The sequence below is a fragment of the Passer domesticus genome, chromosome 5, assembly GCF_036417665.1.
Source record: "Passer domesticus isolate bPasDom1 chromosome 5, bPasDom1.hap1, whole genome shotgun sequence".
Lineage (NCBI taxonomy): Eukaryota > Metazoa > Chordata > Aves > Passeriformes > Passeridae > Passer > Passer domesticus.
Window position 1 is genome coordinate 47882856 of NC_087478.1, and position 16770 is coordinate 47899625.

The 16770-nt window shown below is 45.9% G+C and overlaps 2 protein-coding genes across 10 annotated transcripts in view; both read right to left on the reverse strand.

Moving 5' to 3' along the window:
* The window catches only part of SGSM3 (small G protein signaling modulator 3), a 29295-nt gene extending 15763 nt beyond the window's left edge, over positions 1-13532 (reverse strand). The window contains exons 1-6 of one of the 8 annotated variants that reach the window (XM_064420163.1): positions 13431-13506; positions 12613-12662; positions 6600-6691; positions 3847-3929; positions 2541-2626; positions 1301-1367 (exon numbers count right to left, since the gene is read on the reverse strand). In XM_064420163.1, coding sequence (XP_064276233.1) covers positions 1301-1367; positions 2541-2626; positions 3847-3853 — 160 coding nt within the window. In that variant the 5' untranslated portion in view covers positions 3854-3929; positions 6600-6691; positions 12613-12662; positions 13431-13506. Of the gene's footprint in view, positions 1-1300; positions 1368-2540; positions 2627-3846; positions 3930-4286; positions 4349-4394; positions 4420-6599; positions 6705-9884; positions 10236-12612; positions 13107-13414 lie in introns of those variants that run through there. The other 7 variants (XM_064420159.1, XM_064420160.1, XM_064420164.1 and 4 more) reach the window with 7 other exon arrangements.
* A 2353-nt stretch (positions 13533-15885) lies between these two features.
* The window catches only part of ADSL (adenylosuccinate lyase), a 30310-nt gene continuing 29425 nt past the window's right edge, over positions 15886-16770 (reverse strand). For both annotated transcript variants that reach the window (XM_064420171.1, XM_064420170.1), the window contains exons 12-13: positions 16345-16521; positions 15886-16029 (exon numbers count right to left, since the gene is read on the reverse strand). In XM_064420171.1, coding sequence (XP_064276241.1) covers positions 15943-16029; positions 16345-16521 — 264 coding nt within the window. In that variant the 3' untranslated portion in view covers positions 15886-15942. The remainder of the gene's footprint in view (positions 16030-16344; positions 16522-16770) is intronic.

The window sequence follows — 16770 nt, forward strand, 5'->3', positions numbered from 1 at the left end:
TGGGAAATAGGATGACCATCTGAAAAAAGCACATTCAAAACATTCATATCTCCCAGGCAGAGCATGGAAAGGCAAAGGTTGGTTTCTAACTGCCTACTCCATGCAGTAAATGTTATGGTCATAAGCAGAAAGCTTAGGACCTTGAGACCTAAAGAAGCTGTCGGCAGGCTTCTAGTCTCTACTTGTGATTTAGACCACAGTGTAGCTGGGATTAGACAAGATCCTGGCAGCAGTCACCCTGCTGGGTTTTGTAAGGATCTGTAAATCAGGCTGACAAAAGCATAGCAAGCCTCAGAGCTGGAAAGCAGAAGCGATACACTCATGGAAGTAATGAGGTGCAAAATGTTAACTTTGGGGAGGGATATTTAATCACCAAAACTGCTTTAATAAGGACACTTCCAAATTCACAATGAGAGAGCACCTCAGCCTGAGGCTGGCTTCCTAAAATAGATACTTTAGCACAAGGATAGGTTTGACACAAGGCACTCTGTCCTTCATCATATAATACATCCCAGCAACGCGCTCCAAATCTTTCGGCTGATTTTATAATACACAGATGTTCTGGCTGAAAAAAAATCACTGTGTTCTGTCCTCATCTTCAGGTCATTGCTTCAAAGAGATCCTCTATGACTCAAGGTGCCCCAGGGCACACATGCAAAGAACTTCTGCCCTTACATTATACAGCCTGAGCCCTGGGAATGACCCCCAGAGCACAGGAAACAATTCCCACATCTCCTACTTCTTTCTCTTCCTCTTTGCTAAGGCAGCCAGCTTGTAGTTTAATGTTCAACTTCAACAGTGCTCCATGTCTCCTCCTATTTGAGGGTCTGCCTCCATAGCTTGCAGAAAAACTAAGATGTAGGTTTTTCCCCTACAATTTGCCCTACACCTTGCTTGAGATGCTGAGGTGGGCAGAACATACCACCACTCTCCTTGGCGATGAGTTTTTCAGCAAGACAGCACATGTCACTGTGCCTGCTATGAGCCCTTGCAGTGCTACTGAACACAATGGAGATCCCACTGTGAACTGGGAAAGTTGCCCTTGTCCAGCATGCAGCTATTAATGGAAATGGTAACTCTTCAACTCTTCTCCCTCTTCCCCATGGCACAGCATAAGGGGATGGAAATGACTGCTGCATAGCCTATGCTCTGGACTTCCACAAGGCCAGCATGTCTAATGCACTTGATCACAAAGACAAGACTTGTCTACCCACACAGAATGGCTGCAAAATCCTGCCACACTTGAAAGCATGGGAAGGGCTGAACACAACGCAAGTGGGAGGGACAGGATTGGTTTTACCTTCCTTGTCAACTCGGAAACCGAATTCATCATAGCGGAACTCTGGCTGCTCGACGGATTCTTCTTTCTGAGAGATGTGAGGAAGGAAAACAGACATTTTCAGCAGTTTATCACTGAATAACCAAACAGAAACATATAGATATTGCCTCATCCCACCACTGTCCACTCTGTGCCCTTTGAGCAACTAGACCCCTTGCCCTTTAATTTTTAAAGCCTCCCACCACAATTCCCAGCTGAGATGTTGCCTGCTGTTGCCATTTTGACTTCTCCATGGAAAAAAACTATACAGATTTTCCCAACAGAACTTGACCTCAGCATCTTGTCAAGATCAGAACTGCTCACCTGGAGGTGAGCACAGCCCTCCTCATGGACTGAGGAATATACACACACCAGCCAAAGTGGCCTCTACTGCCTGCATCACTAATACACAGCCATCCTTCCTGTTACCTCTGCACACACACTGCAAACTCAGCTCCCTGCACAACTCCATCTTCTGCCTGTTGCTCTCAAATTTCCTTTGAAAGGCAGCAGGCAAAACTGGGATTTGCACCCATGATGCAAGTCCAAATTATAGGCCAAGGAAAGTTAAGGTCCATGACCCAAATCTCAACCTTCCTCATCTGTGCTCATGGCTGGCATTGGGGCATACTGGGGGATACACACTGGAGATTACCTCCAGGATTTTTTTAGGAGTAAAAACCTACTGCTCTCTCCCCTTTCCTGCAAGCCCCCCTGCACCTCCTGTGGAGACTCTTGCAAGCACTACAACCAGGCAGCACCTAAGAAGCAAGAAGCACTGCCCACATACCTCCAACAAAAAGCTTTAATCTGCTTTCAGCAAACACTGTGGCTAAATTACAAAATTCCACAGCTGCTTCCTTCCTTCCTGCTTTACCTACCTGGTGACAAGCTTGAAACTAGCATTTCCTGCCATGCACAAGTTGTCCAGAGTAGCTTGATGATGACAGAGGCTCCCTGAGGGTGTCAACATTTTTACAGTGGAGCAATAGTTGCAAAACAGCAGGGAAATAATTCACAGAAGTTTCTCTGTGCTATGCAAGATCCTCTTGCAAAAGCCAGGATGTAACCACAAAACTTGTCAAGTCCATAACCAAAGCACTGGAGGAAAAGTGTACCTCTCTCTCCTTTTCCCTGTGACTTTCAGAGACCCCCAGAAAATACCAGGTTCCCTCTAGTTTTGCAGAGCCAGAGAACATCCTCACCCTGTCCCACACTGTACCTGTGTGTATTTTGCCAGGATCTCCTGAGGCCAAATGCTGGGTGTGAGTGCTGAGAAAGGACCCCCAGCAGAGGGAGTGTGATGGCCTAAAAACAGAAAGAGATCAACACACAGCAGTGAAAATCTGGAAGAACACCCTTGGAAGATACACACTCCATACAGACTGTTCCAGCATGGGAAGGACTCACTCATCAGTTTGTTGCTACTGCTACTCTAAACATTGAGACAGCTCCCACTTCACCAGGGAAGCCAGTAATTTCAGATGGTTTTGCTCTTTTTTATTAAGCAAAAGGGCCAAATGGAGTTATCTCTAAAAAAGCAATTCTTAGGGAAGAGAAATAGTTCCATGGCATCACATGATCACTCACCTGCTTGGAAAAACTGTGTGATCAGCAACAAGCCAAGGATATAATTATCAAATAAATATTATTTTGCAGAAGTAAATTCCTCCTATGGACCAGCACCAGCAGAACTCCAGAGTTCCCTGAAACTGTCACTCAGGCACCAGAATGAAAAATCAGAGCCCTCAGAAAGATACTCAACTGCTCCCTTTTTTTCCCAACGGGAAGTATGCCTATAATCTTGATATTTTGTGTTCAACACAAGCACCCTTCCAGTGTCTCAGGTGGAGTCCCAGCGAACAGCTTCCCTTGGAATACAAGCAGACATCAAGTCTTACAATTGAAGCAGATAAACAATAGAAAGTCTTCTGTTATTCTATCAGCAAGACAAAGGTCTACTTGGCCTTGAAGCATAGTCTCCCCCAGGGTTATGTGCCTTGAAATAACCAGCTTGACCAGGAAGGAAGATTAGAAAAAAGTACAGGGTGGGAAAGTTGGCTTCTCTAAGAAGGAGAAGACCTAGTTTTAGCAAAGCTTCTATCTCAGAAGTCCACAATTGAACTCCAGTTACTCTTCAGCATTCTGCATGTCCTAGAGCTACCTACCATTGTACAGCAAAAATCTCTCACAGTCATTGTGAGCCACTCACTTTGGGGGAAGTGCTGTGGGGAGAACAGAATCAAGCAAATCTTAAGGAAAAATGGGGAAGGCAGAACACATTTCAACCTCCTTCTTCCTCTCTGTTCAATGGCTGAAAAAACTTCTACATTGTAAAAGAAGGAACTGAGTTCACTCTGAGTGAAAATGTCTTGGGCCACAAAGTTTCCTCTCTCTCAATCTGACCACAAAGTATGTTCATGTAAAGAATGGCTCTTGGAACCAAAAAACCTTTGTTATGAAGTTTCAGCTGAAGACAGAGCAAGCAAGGAAATGAGAAGATACTGTGTCAATTTCTGTGTGCTCACCTGACATTGCACTAGGCAAGGCTGAGTGGTACAAGTGTCAGCAGGTCCAGAAATGCTGTCCACAGAGGTGAGATGTTACATTCCTGTTAAAAAAGGAAAAAAGGGTGATGAGAGAATTCAATTAACATCTAAGAACATGGTGGGGGGACTGACACACCCCTCACACACAACTTCCTCATGTGAAAATTAAATTCCTAGCATACAAGAAATAAATTCAAGAGACTGGAATTTCCTTTTGGTTTCATACCTACTGACCAGCTAGAAAGAGCACACTGTCATTTGCCCAGTTTCTTGTGGAAATAACAGCATTGCTGGTTGAAAGAATGTAAAAAAAACAAGTAAACTTTTAATACCTTTTCCATTACATATTGTGAGTCCTTTATTTAATGACGCAAACTAAGAAAATACCCCACACATCATCATTCTCTGAAGACACTGACCATGGAGAAGAGACAGAGTAGCACCACAAAGCACAGGAGTAAAGTGTGTAGGGCTGCAGAATACAAGTCCTTCAAACATGTGGATGTGGACAAGATGCTATCAAGTACCTTTGCAATGAGTCATGAACCAGGCTCCCCTGAAATAGTCAGGCAACAGAGCTCCCCTCCTTGATTTCCTGACACTAGTTAACAGCACATTTTTTATGGGGATTTCTGTGGGGATTTCCAGGAAAACAATGGAATATTTCAGTAATCAGAGAGATTCTGGACTTTAAGATCAACCTTACAATTTGTGTGTGGGAGACAGCAAGAGCCACCTCTACTGAGCAGATAAAGCCAGTGCTGGGAGAGATCAGTCACTCACACTTCCTTGGGAAAGAACCTGGGAGAAACTAACATTTGCACACCTAGGATGGCTTTTCCAGCTTCCCTTTTCAGTAAAGCTACTTATGACTGTAAGCTGCGAAAAGGAGGAACCCCAGGGATTCATCCCACAGGCCATATCCAAGTTGTTTCACAGTTCTGATTAGAACAAGGTTATATTGCCTTTGCATCTCAGTGAACTTTCCATTGAGCACCTGCAGCCAGGAACCAACTTGCTGCAGACCTCCAAGATAAGCAGCTGCACAGCACTGCAAAAGCATAAAAAACATCTGTGCCTGGGAACACAAATGATAAGGTTTCCTCCTTATGGATTTAAACAACTCTCTGCCTGAGAAAGGCCAGCAAGGATGAACAGACACTCTGATCCATTCTGACACTAACGCTTAGGGCAAAAAGAATCAAGCAAACAAAAACAAAAATCCAGCTTTTGTTTCTGAGAAGTAGTGTTGTCCACAGGATGGTCAATTGCATGTCCACCAGCTCTGTAAATGTTTGTGTGTTCTTCCCTACACTCCGATCCATTTTTTCCCTTAGCACCAACTCAACTCTTAGTAGTTGAAGACATAGCAACAACTACAAAATGAGCATCTGCATGCTCATATTACATAGGAACACACAGAGCATGCACCCCAAGCAGGTAAATTGGCTGACATTACTTACTTCCCTTCAACATTACTGTTAAGGTATTTTGATGCTTTTTTCACTGCCTTGCAACCATGGCTGCTCTGTTCCTGAGCCTGCAAAGTGTCCTTATCCCCTGCCTTCTCTGAGCCCAGTTAACCCTGTTTCCAGTGGCTTTTATTAGGAATGCAGTCACCACGTGGTACGTCTGCCACGCTTGTCATTGCCTGTGCTCCAAATACCATCCTCAATGCCTTGATCTTGTGAGTAGAGATTCCCCATAGTCATTATTAACGTTCATTGCATGTACAACCACTGCAGACCCAACCTGCTGCAGAGGAGCCAGGCCAGGGTGTCAGGCACGTGGCTGAGAAAAAAACCCCATAATAAGGGAATTAACCAGAGTGCTTGGAAGCAGGGCAGGAGAGTGCTGAGTGAGCGTCTCCTTGTCCTGTGACAGGTGTAGCAGATGGAACAGCCTCCCTTGCCCACGTCATCACGCCTTGGCCTCCGCCTTGCTGGGGATCACTCCCCTGCCTGCTCTCCTATCCCTGGCATTACAGCACTGAACTTGGTGGGCAGGTTTTTCCTGCCCCTGGTTCCCATAGAAACCTTCCTGCAAGCACCCATCTGGGACAGAGGCCAGAGAGAGCGTGAGGCTCACCTTGCTGCTGACATGGTTGTGCAGAAGGGCAGGTGAGCAGCAGGAATCACAGCAAGGGAAGGCTCCTGCTGTGGCACATGGACACACTGCCCTGGGCACTGCCCTCAGAGCCAGGTGTATCCAAGAGAAGCTGCTGAGGCCACTGAACCAGCCCTTCCAGCATCACAGCAAACGGGAAGAAGGCTCCCTGACACAGCCAGGCACCACCTAGTGTGAGCCAGGAGGAGGAGGAGGATATCTGATATGTGGGATTGACATAGTAAGGTCTTTCCTTTGACTGAGGGATATAAACCTAAAGCAACTCTCTAGCTCTCCTAGCCAGGAGATAGCAAGTAACAAAAGGGGCTCCACAAAGCTTGTGAAACCACATGTGTGAAATTGCTGTTATTTGCAACCTGCATACTTCTGAAATAAAGCAACAGTAAGAAATACAAAGGAAAAAATACATCAGATCCAACAAATATTAATGGCAACTCCCAAACCCTCAGTACTACAAAATTAAACCAGTTTCACCCACACATTAAGGAGCATCTCGCATGTTTAAAGGCAATTTAAACTTCTCATATGAAGCAATTTTGGTCACACAAGAGGTAATCTTCATATTTTGAAAAAAAAATAAATTTTTGCTAAAATGCAAATAGTACCTGTTAATCACAGATTTACTTTTTGAATTCAGAGTCCAAAACAAATCACACCACCACTGTTTCCAGCCTGCTAGAACACAGGTGTGATGTACCTGAAAAAGAAGGCTACAATGAAAGCATGCAGTCAGCATCAGGTACAGCCATTTGAAGAACTCCACCTGCAACACTTTTGTTGGAGTTGCAAACACACACCATGCAGGATTATGTCCAATTATTTTCCTTTCTAGTGCAGGTGTCCTTTAGAAATTGATGTTTGCAAAGGAGTCCTGCAAATTTACTTCCACTTGGAAATACTGTGCCTCCCCTGGACACACTGGCTCTTCCCCACAGCTGTAGTATGAGACATTTCAATTACCTGGCTCCTAGCAAACACCAGACAGCAATCTCCTGCTGCTTGTGTTTTACCTGCTTGGCCTCTTTTGCTTAGGTGATCTCCACCTAAGCCTGTGGTGGTAAGGGCCTGGATGTGCTAAGCACAAAATTACACTGTCTGGAGCCTTTCAGTAGGCCCTTTATTTTGGGACAGAAATTCCTTCCCAAGAGCGTTCTTCCCCCACTGCTTAAAAAAAAAAATCCACCAAAAAGGCAGCACACCTCTAGCAGACTGTGCAGAAGACAAACATTTTACCAAGCAATGTTTTTGTATCCTGAAAACTTCACAACCAGTAACTATGCAGAAACCTCCACTGAGTATTATCAGAAGGAACAGAACAAGCATAACAATTCTTTCTAGAATAATTTTAATTCACTGTTACAAGAACTGCACCTCTGTTCTGACAGTTACAACACCTCTTCTGACAGTAAGCTAGCATAGGAAAAACTGTTTTCCTTTATGTTTAACAAATAGAAAGCAAAAGTGTATGCACTGCCACCTCTGGATTGTCAGCTGGTTTCCACTGTTCTCTATTCTCTTCCTTTAAGAAAGAAAGTTTTGGAAGAGAGAGAAGTGATTGAAAGTCACAGCACCCATCAGGAAGCTATGCACATAGGTGTAGTTCTAGAAGCCTCTTCCAGCTCAGCTTTTGAAATCCCAAGTAGATTGCATCCAATTTAACATCTCCCTCTCTCAGAAATCAGACAAAAGTTCTGCACTGAACCAGGCAGTTAATTCTGTCTTCTCAAAACCAGAAAACTTATGTTTTCCAAATTATAATCCTGATTTGCTCAGTGAAATGTCTAAGGGAACTCTCAGCAGGACACCCTTGGCCTTCCTTCCCTTCCCCCATCAGCGTCTCCCTGAAGTCAGGCAAAGGCATATCCTGGAGCTGCAAATGCCATTAGTCCACAAGTCAATATTTGCTTTGCACACAGAGTCAGAAGAGAACTCCAGCCTCCCAAACAAATACATAAGTGAGCAAAGAGCACCCACACACCTGACCAAGGCGGGCAGACAAGATGTAGAGAGATCCTGTCCCTCACACCCCGACTGGCTGGCTTTGTAAAAACTGTGGAACCCCACACAGACACTGGTTAAGGAGTCAATATGGTGTTAGTGAACTTGGCCCATCCCAAACTTCCTGTCTGAGGTTTACAAACCATGGCCAGCCTCACACTGCTTTGGGTGCTGAGCAACATGTACAAATGCAGGCTGGAAGTGCTGAGGTGGCCTTCAGGCTGCCTCTCTACAACAGGACTGGGAATGAAGAGCTGGGAACTTTAACTGCCCTCACCCCACTTCTTGTAGTACTGGAAGTGAACCAGAGATGCACCAGAAGCTTAGGGCAGGTCTCAAAAGGGGGATGAGAGACCTGGAGAGCAGCGAGGGGGAGGCTTGCAGAACCAGGCAGGCAGGCAGGATGCTGAGAGGTTACACCACTGACTGCAGAGGCACCACCCAGGACTCCAGTGCTACCCAGTCATCAACTGGGATCGCATACTGACAGCAGGAATGTGGCACGGCAAAGTGTTTCCTCCCAGCTGCCTCAGGGCACTATAAAAGCAACAGAGGCAGCAAAAAGTAAACTGGAACTCTGTGTCTCCTGCCATAAAGCACCTTGTAGAGTCCTGCCCTCATTGGAAAAGTAATTCTGTGCAGAAACGTAACTAAAAGGTACTTCCATGTAACAGTTCTGCTCCTTGCCTGGCTAGGTGTCCAGCAATGCCTGCTGCAATGAGAGAGAGAGCTCCAGTGGAGCTGAAGCTGCTGAACAACGTAAACTATCAGTTTACACAAGGAACAAAACAAGTAACTTGCAGTTTTGTTCCCACTGCATCTCCATTTTGAAAATAAGGATGTGAAAAAGTGGAATCCTGCTTCCTACCGCTTATGCACTGGACGGATGGATCACAGATGGACTTCCCAACCACAGTTCAATGTGTCACCCTTGTCTCAGAAACACCCCTATGGAACACCTACTTATGTAGAATGCAGATATCCTACACATCAACAGATATTTTATTTCCAGAGCAGAACTGCCTTTTATTTACCTGGCTCCAAAGCAAACAGCATGCCAGCTAAGCATGAACTGCACCTCTGTGGAGAACCTCTTGTTAGCCAAGACCCTTGGGATCAGAGGAAGAGGAGGAATCTCCCCTTTCCTGGTCCTCCCATTATTTGAGTGGTGAAAAAACATGTGACAGGAATAGAGAGTGCTCCTTGCAACTCACACAGGAGGACTACAGTCGAGTACAGGAACAACAGTTTATGGGGTTTTCTATTTGCACCAAATGAAATTAGAAAGAGAGGCCAGGATACAAACTCACATGGTGCATACTCTCACTGCACAGCAAAATTCTCCTTGCTTTCAACACACAGGCAAGAAGACCTGTATGTGTCAAAGGCCTGCAGTCACCCCAGTCTTCAAGGCTTAGGGTAAAGGCAATTCTCTGTTAAACACCACTATGCACATATAAACCAAAGGTTTCTCATTAGTGTCTAAACATATCTTCCACAAGGGTAAAGTACCACACAATAAATGGGAGTTTTCACCCAAATAAGCACAATGCAGGACCAGGGCACTTCTGCAGAGCTCTACAGAAATTTTTTTTTCCCAAAAAATTTTCCAAAGAGTTGTTTACCTTCTGGTCCACTGCAAGACTGTAAACTAAGAGATGTCTGTGGAAAGCAATCAATCGCAACTGTCCAGTTTCATTTGAATACAGAAACTTGAAAAAAATATTCCTGTTAGAGATGTGGACCTGTACCAACCAAAGAAAGGTTAAAAGACACTACTGACAGTTATTTTAGGTCAGGTATTATAAAGTCTTTTATATCACATCCCTGTCCTGAGTGGTGACAAGCAGTGCCACCTGAGGCTGTCCCCATCACCAGCCCTGTAGGCTCACCTGGGTGGAAGCTTGATTCTCAAGCTGGTCTCATCCTACTGCTCCCAGTGACAATGGAACAAGGGCCTGAACAGTGGCTCCTCCTTGACAGGGCCTCAGAGGATTGGCAGAGGTTTTGCTGTTACCTTGGTGAGGCACAGGAAAGGCTCATTGCAGGTCACTCTCCTGCAGCTCTGTTTTGTTACTATTTGCTCCGGTATTCACAAAAAAAGTCAGATTCACTTCACAGGACTCTAAGCAAGTCTTGTTTCATTTGGCTTCAAAAAAAGGCTTTTTAGGCAAGTATATCCCACAGCATTCAAAACTTTTCCTTCAGGGCTTTGTCTTTACAGGAGTCAATTTTCTGAAGAGGTTAGTAACACTCAAAGCACCTCTCAGGACTGTTTGCAAAGCTCTTATCTAGCATGTCATGTTGGACTACTTAGAGCTTGCTCCCAAAGGAATTTATATGCACAGATAACTTAAGGGGAAAAAAAGCAAAATATACAAGGATTGTTAACATTTGTAACAAAACAAGACAAAACCTCTGATATTTCTTGATTCTGCTGATCAGAAAACTTTCTTCTCCAGAGAAGAAAAGGACTGTCAGGTTATGGACTTTCTTTCTCATCTCTGAAACATCAAATACTTCCCAGCCAGCACTTACTGGGCAGTAAAAACAGTTCTTGTAGTCATACTAATACCAATTAGTATGGTAATGTCCAGCAGTTCTGTAAATGTTTGTGTGTTCTTCCCGACACTCTCTTCTCTTCACCTATCTCATAAAACAAGCGTGTTTGCATTCCTTCCAGGGTGTTTTCCTTAAGTCAGGAACAAAATTGCTCTGTTACCAATGTAACTGGTTACACTCCAGTTTAAAAAAATCTGAGACCTCCCAAAGACAAATATGACAAGACAACATCCTTCTCTTCCCTAGCCAGTGCCTGCAGTAACACAGCTGACAAGTGAGATTTTTCCCAGCACTCCCAGATACTCAACCTGTGTAAGGTTTATGTTTCAAAACCCTTGACCCTGGGCAGAGAAAGTTTAGGTAAGTCTTTGTGTGGCTGAGGACACAAACATGAAGTACCTAAACCTCTCCATCTCTTAAGGGACACTTAGCACACCACACCCACAACACAGAATGAAGCTGTTTGTTTACCTCCTCCTACTGGACAGTTGCAAATTCTCTGCATCTTATCCATCTGAATTAGGGTAGGGTCTAGAATAACCAGTGTGATACAGATCACCAGCAAGGGGCATTGCTGATTTAGCTAGAAAAGCTGTAGCACCACATACACTGAAATATAAAGCACCTTAACTTTGCTACTGCACACAAAGTTGCAATACTCCTTAGGATTTATTTTTAAGAAGTTTTCATTACTTCTGATGTGTCAGTGAGAAGTTTGCAATTAAGAGCCAGGAAGAGGCATCATTCCAACCATTTCCAAAACAGTTATTGCCTCAAACACGGTATCACTAATTCCTTGGTCAAAGCACCCCAAATACCAAACACCAGAAACAATTTCACAAATCAAACACACAAATCAATTCACCAAGAATGGGACTAAGACTGGCAGCTCTCACACAGATCTCTGAACCAATAATCTCTACTGTTACCACGCCACCTTAGGTAAGACACATTAATTTTTAAAAGCCAAACATTTTGATTATTGCCTGTCTTTTAATATTGTCAAGGTTCTTTAGAACACTGAGGTTGGCAGAAGGTCCCACCTTGTGGGAAAGTGACAGGTTAAATGCACAGCAAAGAAGAAAAACCTAAATATTAGCAGAGACCCCTAAAACTGGAGAATTATTTCAGTCCTGAGCAAGTGTGCAGGACTTTCCTCACCTCAATTCTATCATTCCCTGATCAGTGCAATTCCTCCAGAAATATGCCCCTCCTCTCTGCTGCCCCTCAGGAATTCCCTTCATCCTTCTTCAGAAGAAGAGTCACTACAAATGACATCTCCCTAAGAATATCAAACCACATTATCAAAATTTTATCATAATCAGGAATTAAGATAGGCAGTATTTGTCATTTCAATCTGTTAAACACAGAATGAACACTGTATTAACATGACACAACCAGTCCCCACCCTGACCTCTTCAATTACATGTCATGCCTCTTCTCACCCTCTTAATTTCCTTTTACTTTATGAATTCTCCAGAGTAAGAATTCAGACTTCATTTCTGCATAGGGACAGTCACACACACATTGTGTGGATCCAGAAACAAATAATGAAATTGAATTTTGTTCCAGTGGCTGTTTCTTTCCAGGCCGCCACTCCAGACTCCGCAGCAGCTGAAAAACTAATCTAGAATTCAGATTATCCAGCAAGCAACTGTATCGTGATCAAGAGCTCAGCAAAATCCCAGCAGTGCCCCACTCCTGCCAGGCTGACAGTTCCTTCTTGAGTGATTTTAAGATCCAGTCTTGCACTACTATAAACCCACTGATCTTAATTCCTCTTCCATCTATTTGCACTAAAGGATCCTCCATTTCCTCAAGGCACTGCTCTTCCTTTATTCCCACTTCCCCCCTTAAAAAAAAAAAAAATCACAGCAAGCCATGAAGAGTAGAGACATCATGAAGTAGGAAGCTATGACATCACATAAAACCCCCGCACACCAACACTAAAACTGACTTGTTTAGAAGGAAAGCACCTGCTTAAATTCAGGCATCCCTCAAAAAAATTAGGAAGGAAGCAAAGCCACACATAGGAAATTTTTTCTGTCCAGCCCTTACCAGTTCTGTGGAGAGACATCAAGAGCCGTCCCGGAGCCCACAGCCACTGCCTGCAACGAGATTTAAATCCGCGTGACTGTGGCTCTTTGCTTCCTTGGATTTACATCACCAGGTACGAAGAATTACATCTGCCTCCTGCTCTCCTTCTAACATTTATTACAGCTGACAATCACGGGGCCTGCAGCACGTCTATTTGTGCCCATTGCCTAGAGGATACTGCCATATTTCCATCTGTGTTTCGTGACTGCTCCTTCCCCCAGCCAGACAGCAGACAGACTGTCTCTCCTGCGGGGCACTCGGAAAAGGCGCAGGCGTGGAGAGCAGACGAGAATGGCAGAGCAGGACCCCCGGGAGTCGCAGCCACGGGCAGGAGAAGAGGCGGCTCAGAGGGGCACGTCCCGGGGAGCAGGGGGAGCCCAGCCGGGGGAAGCGGGGCGCAGGGAGAACGCGCCGCGGGCAGCCCCGACGGAGACGCACGGCGTGAGTCACCCCCGGCGCCAGACCCTGCGTCAGCGCGGCCGGTGCGCGGAGCCTTCCTCGGGCCGGGGTCCCTCCGGCTCCCCCGCCCCGGCAGCCCGGCGAGCGGAGCCGCGGCCGTGCTCGCCCGCCCCGCACGCAGCCCCGCAGCGGGGCCGCCCCGGCGGCCTCGGCAGGGCAGGGGGTGCCGGGGTGAGGCGTGCGCGGGGGGCGCCGCACAGGGGGCGCAACAGCTCCTGGGGAGCGCCCCCGGCGCGGTGGGAGGTGAGGGGCTGAGAGCCCCGGGGGGCGAAGGGCGGTGGTCCCCGCCCGCCCCGGCGCGCACCTGCCCCGGCACCCACCTGCTGCCGCCACCGCCGTCCCCTCAGGGCGGGCGCCCGGCCCCGACCCGGCGGCCCCAGACGCCGCTGCCGGGGCGCATGCGCGGGAGGCGGGCGGCGGCGCGCGGCGCGGCGGGGGCTGTAGGCCGGGAAGCGCGGCCCGGCCCTGCCCGGCACGGGCTGCAGGGACACGCACCGAGGGGCCCAGAGCGTGAGCGGGCCTCTCGAAACTGTCACGGAGTCACAGAATCTGTTAGGCTGGAAAAGCTCTCTGAGATCATGGAGTCCACCCTCTGACCGAACGCCACCATGTCAACCAGCCCATGGCACTGAATGCCACGTCCAGTCTTTCCTTAAACACCTCCAGGGACGGAGACTCCACCACCCTGTCTAATCACCCTTTCTGTGAAATTCCTCTTAATGTCCAACCTGAATCGCCCCTGGTCCAGCTTAAGGCTATGCCTCTTTTGCTGGTTGCGTGGGAGAAGAGGCTGACCCCCACCTGGCTCCCCCCTACTTCCAGGTAGTTGTAGGGAGTGACAATTCCCCTAAACATCCTTCTCTGCAGGCTAAACAGCAGCAGCTCCCTCAGCTGCTCCTCATCACATCTGTGCTCCTGACTCCTCACCAGCTCCGCTGCCCCTCTCTGGACTTGCTCCAGCCCCTCAATGTCCTTTGTGAGCGGAGGGGCTCAGAACTGGACACAGGACTCAAGCTGTGCCCTCACCAGTGCTAAGTACAGCTGAACGCTTGAGAGCTGCTCCTGAAGCACTGCTTGCTGGCCTCCCAACAACCAGGCAGAGGGGAGAATTACATCTCTGGCTGTTGCCACTGCCAACTCTGCAGGAAAGTAGAGTCAGGTCCCAAACCAAGGAGTGGAAGTCTCCTAAAGGATTTGTTTATCATGCCAATTTTCTAGGAGGATGACTTTTCCTCTGCACCACTGTTACTTGTTTTAGAATTTCCAGGAAAAACAAGTCCAATAGCTCACAGCTGGCAGCCTCTACCTGACAAATATTTATTTCTAATGATGAGAAAAGATACTGTTCCTCCTCTCCACACAGGGTTGTTTGTTTTTTTTTAAGGAGGAAAGAGGACCAAAAAAGGAGGACTTACGCATCTGTCTGTTTTCTTTCTTGGCTTCAGTAATAGCCTGAAAATGACGAGGGTTCAATTAGAGTTATCCTTTTCAAACAGATGGCTAATTAAATGTTAATAGCATAAGCAAGCAAAATGTTTTAAACACCATCAAACTCACAAATGTTTGAGACATTTTGAATGCCATATTCTACGGGCAAGGTAAAGCCAGAGCAGTCTCAATGGAAGAAGATCACAGCCTGAAGCTTCCCACTGCTCTTAACTACTCAATAAAGACAAGCCTTATTAAAACATACAGTACTTTAAAATCCTCTTTCAACAAGGATGGCCCGAAGGACAGCAGGTAGCCTCTTTCAGTTAGTTCTGCTTTTAAAAATTTTCTCTAGCAACCACACTTCAAAAATCATCAAGTAATCCTCATCATGTCACCTCTGAGGGTCTGAATAAGAGGCCAGAGAGCTTTTTACTGCACTGAAGCAGAAGAAATGCTGTGTGATGTAATAACACTGGAAGAAGAGGTAAGGGAATTATTCCAGATTAAGTCAAAGCGAAAAGAATTTTATCCACTACTAAAAGTTTAGTAAAGCACAGACATTACAAAACAGATCATTCATGTCAGAAATAAAACTGAAGTTCTTGAATTTCTCTGCCATTCAATCAATTCCAGTATCTTTTTTCTTTCCTTATCAGACAAAACTTGTAGTAAAGAACAACTTTCACATGCCAGAGTCCAACTGCCACCCATAATCACACACCTACAGCCAAGGACCACAATCAAAGCCAGAACACAGTGACTGGTTTCTTACCAACAACACAACTGTAAATATGATTTTCAGAAGATACAGAGCCACAGCTACAGTATTAAACTAGGAAAGGAGCACTGAAGGAGCATCAGTTTGATGAGCCATGAAGTTCCATGGCCTCCCTCTTTCATTATTTCTAATATTTTGGCTTGTTTGCTCCCCAAGTCACAATACTCTGAAAGCCGGGACAAACTTGTCAGCTTTTGAGACACCTGTGGAGAAAATTTCAGGGCATGGAAAGAAAGATGAAAATGGGAGTGGGCTCAGTTCCCCTTAGCTCTGCTCTTCAACAAGTCAGTCCTACGTGAATGTCAGGCAGCAGCAGGCATTGCTCTTTAACAGCTGGCAGTGCTCTCTAAGGGGCCAATGAAGGTGCTGTGATAAAGTTACCTTGTCACAATTGAGCATTTCTCAGTAACTCAGCACACTATAGATAGAGACTTGACCTCCATCAATAGTCAAAGACCTCCATCAAACAGCAAACAAAGAATGAAAAGCCCATCTGGAATCAAGGTGGCTGTAAGCTCTGGGGGCTAAATGTACTGTAGAGAACCAAAAGAACATGACACAGTAAATAGACGTGGGTCAATAAGGCTTTTATTATCTTCCTGTACCCACACACATTTGCAGACCTAAAGTGCCAGTTCAACTTTCCCACTCATCTTGCTTTGGTATGGAATCAGCGCTGGTCGAACCTCTTCCTTCAGGAACTTTGCCACCTGTTCAAGATGAGAAAAATAAAATTAGGAAAAGGACTTGCCTCCTCCTCCCCCCCATCTAGACCTGCTTGTCTCACTGGGGTCTCTCTTTCACAAAGACACCCAACAGTCTGGTATGTCCAGGGTCAAAAGTGTGAAGCCACAGGGAAGAAAGTCAAGAAAGCCAAGGAAATCAAAGGAGGAAAATGTGTCTTCCTTAGTAGTATGGCTACAGCTATATAATATGTACACTCTGTAGTAAACAGAGTGTACAAGAGGATGCAGGATTAACCTACACATTGCATTACAACCCACAGCCTCTTTCCACTACTTTACCTGTTGAGGAGCACGTCCAGTGAAGGAGGAGGGATCCAACAGGCTTTCAAGTTGGTTATGGATAGGGCTGAAGTAAGGATCAGCACGGACACGGGCAATGAAGTCATTATCACCCCCTTCCTGTTTCACAACAGCTGCTGCTTGCTGAGAGAGAACACGAATTTTCTCGTGGCAATCCTGTAGGTACCAGGGAGAGGAAGATGGAAAAAGAAAAAAGTCATTCCATTGCCACTGACAGCACATATTCATCTCACCATCTTGTGTGGGAGGAAAAAATATTAAAGTGTATTGCCCTGGACGGTGCAAAAAGAAGATGCAGTTTTGACTGCAGTGCTTCACATGCCACTACATTAAAACAAGATTTTCTTCATCCTTTCACATCTGCCCTTTGAGGCTAAAACAGTTCAAATGTCACATACATTCCCT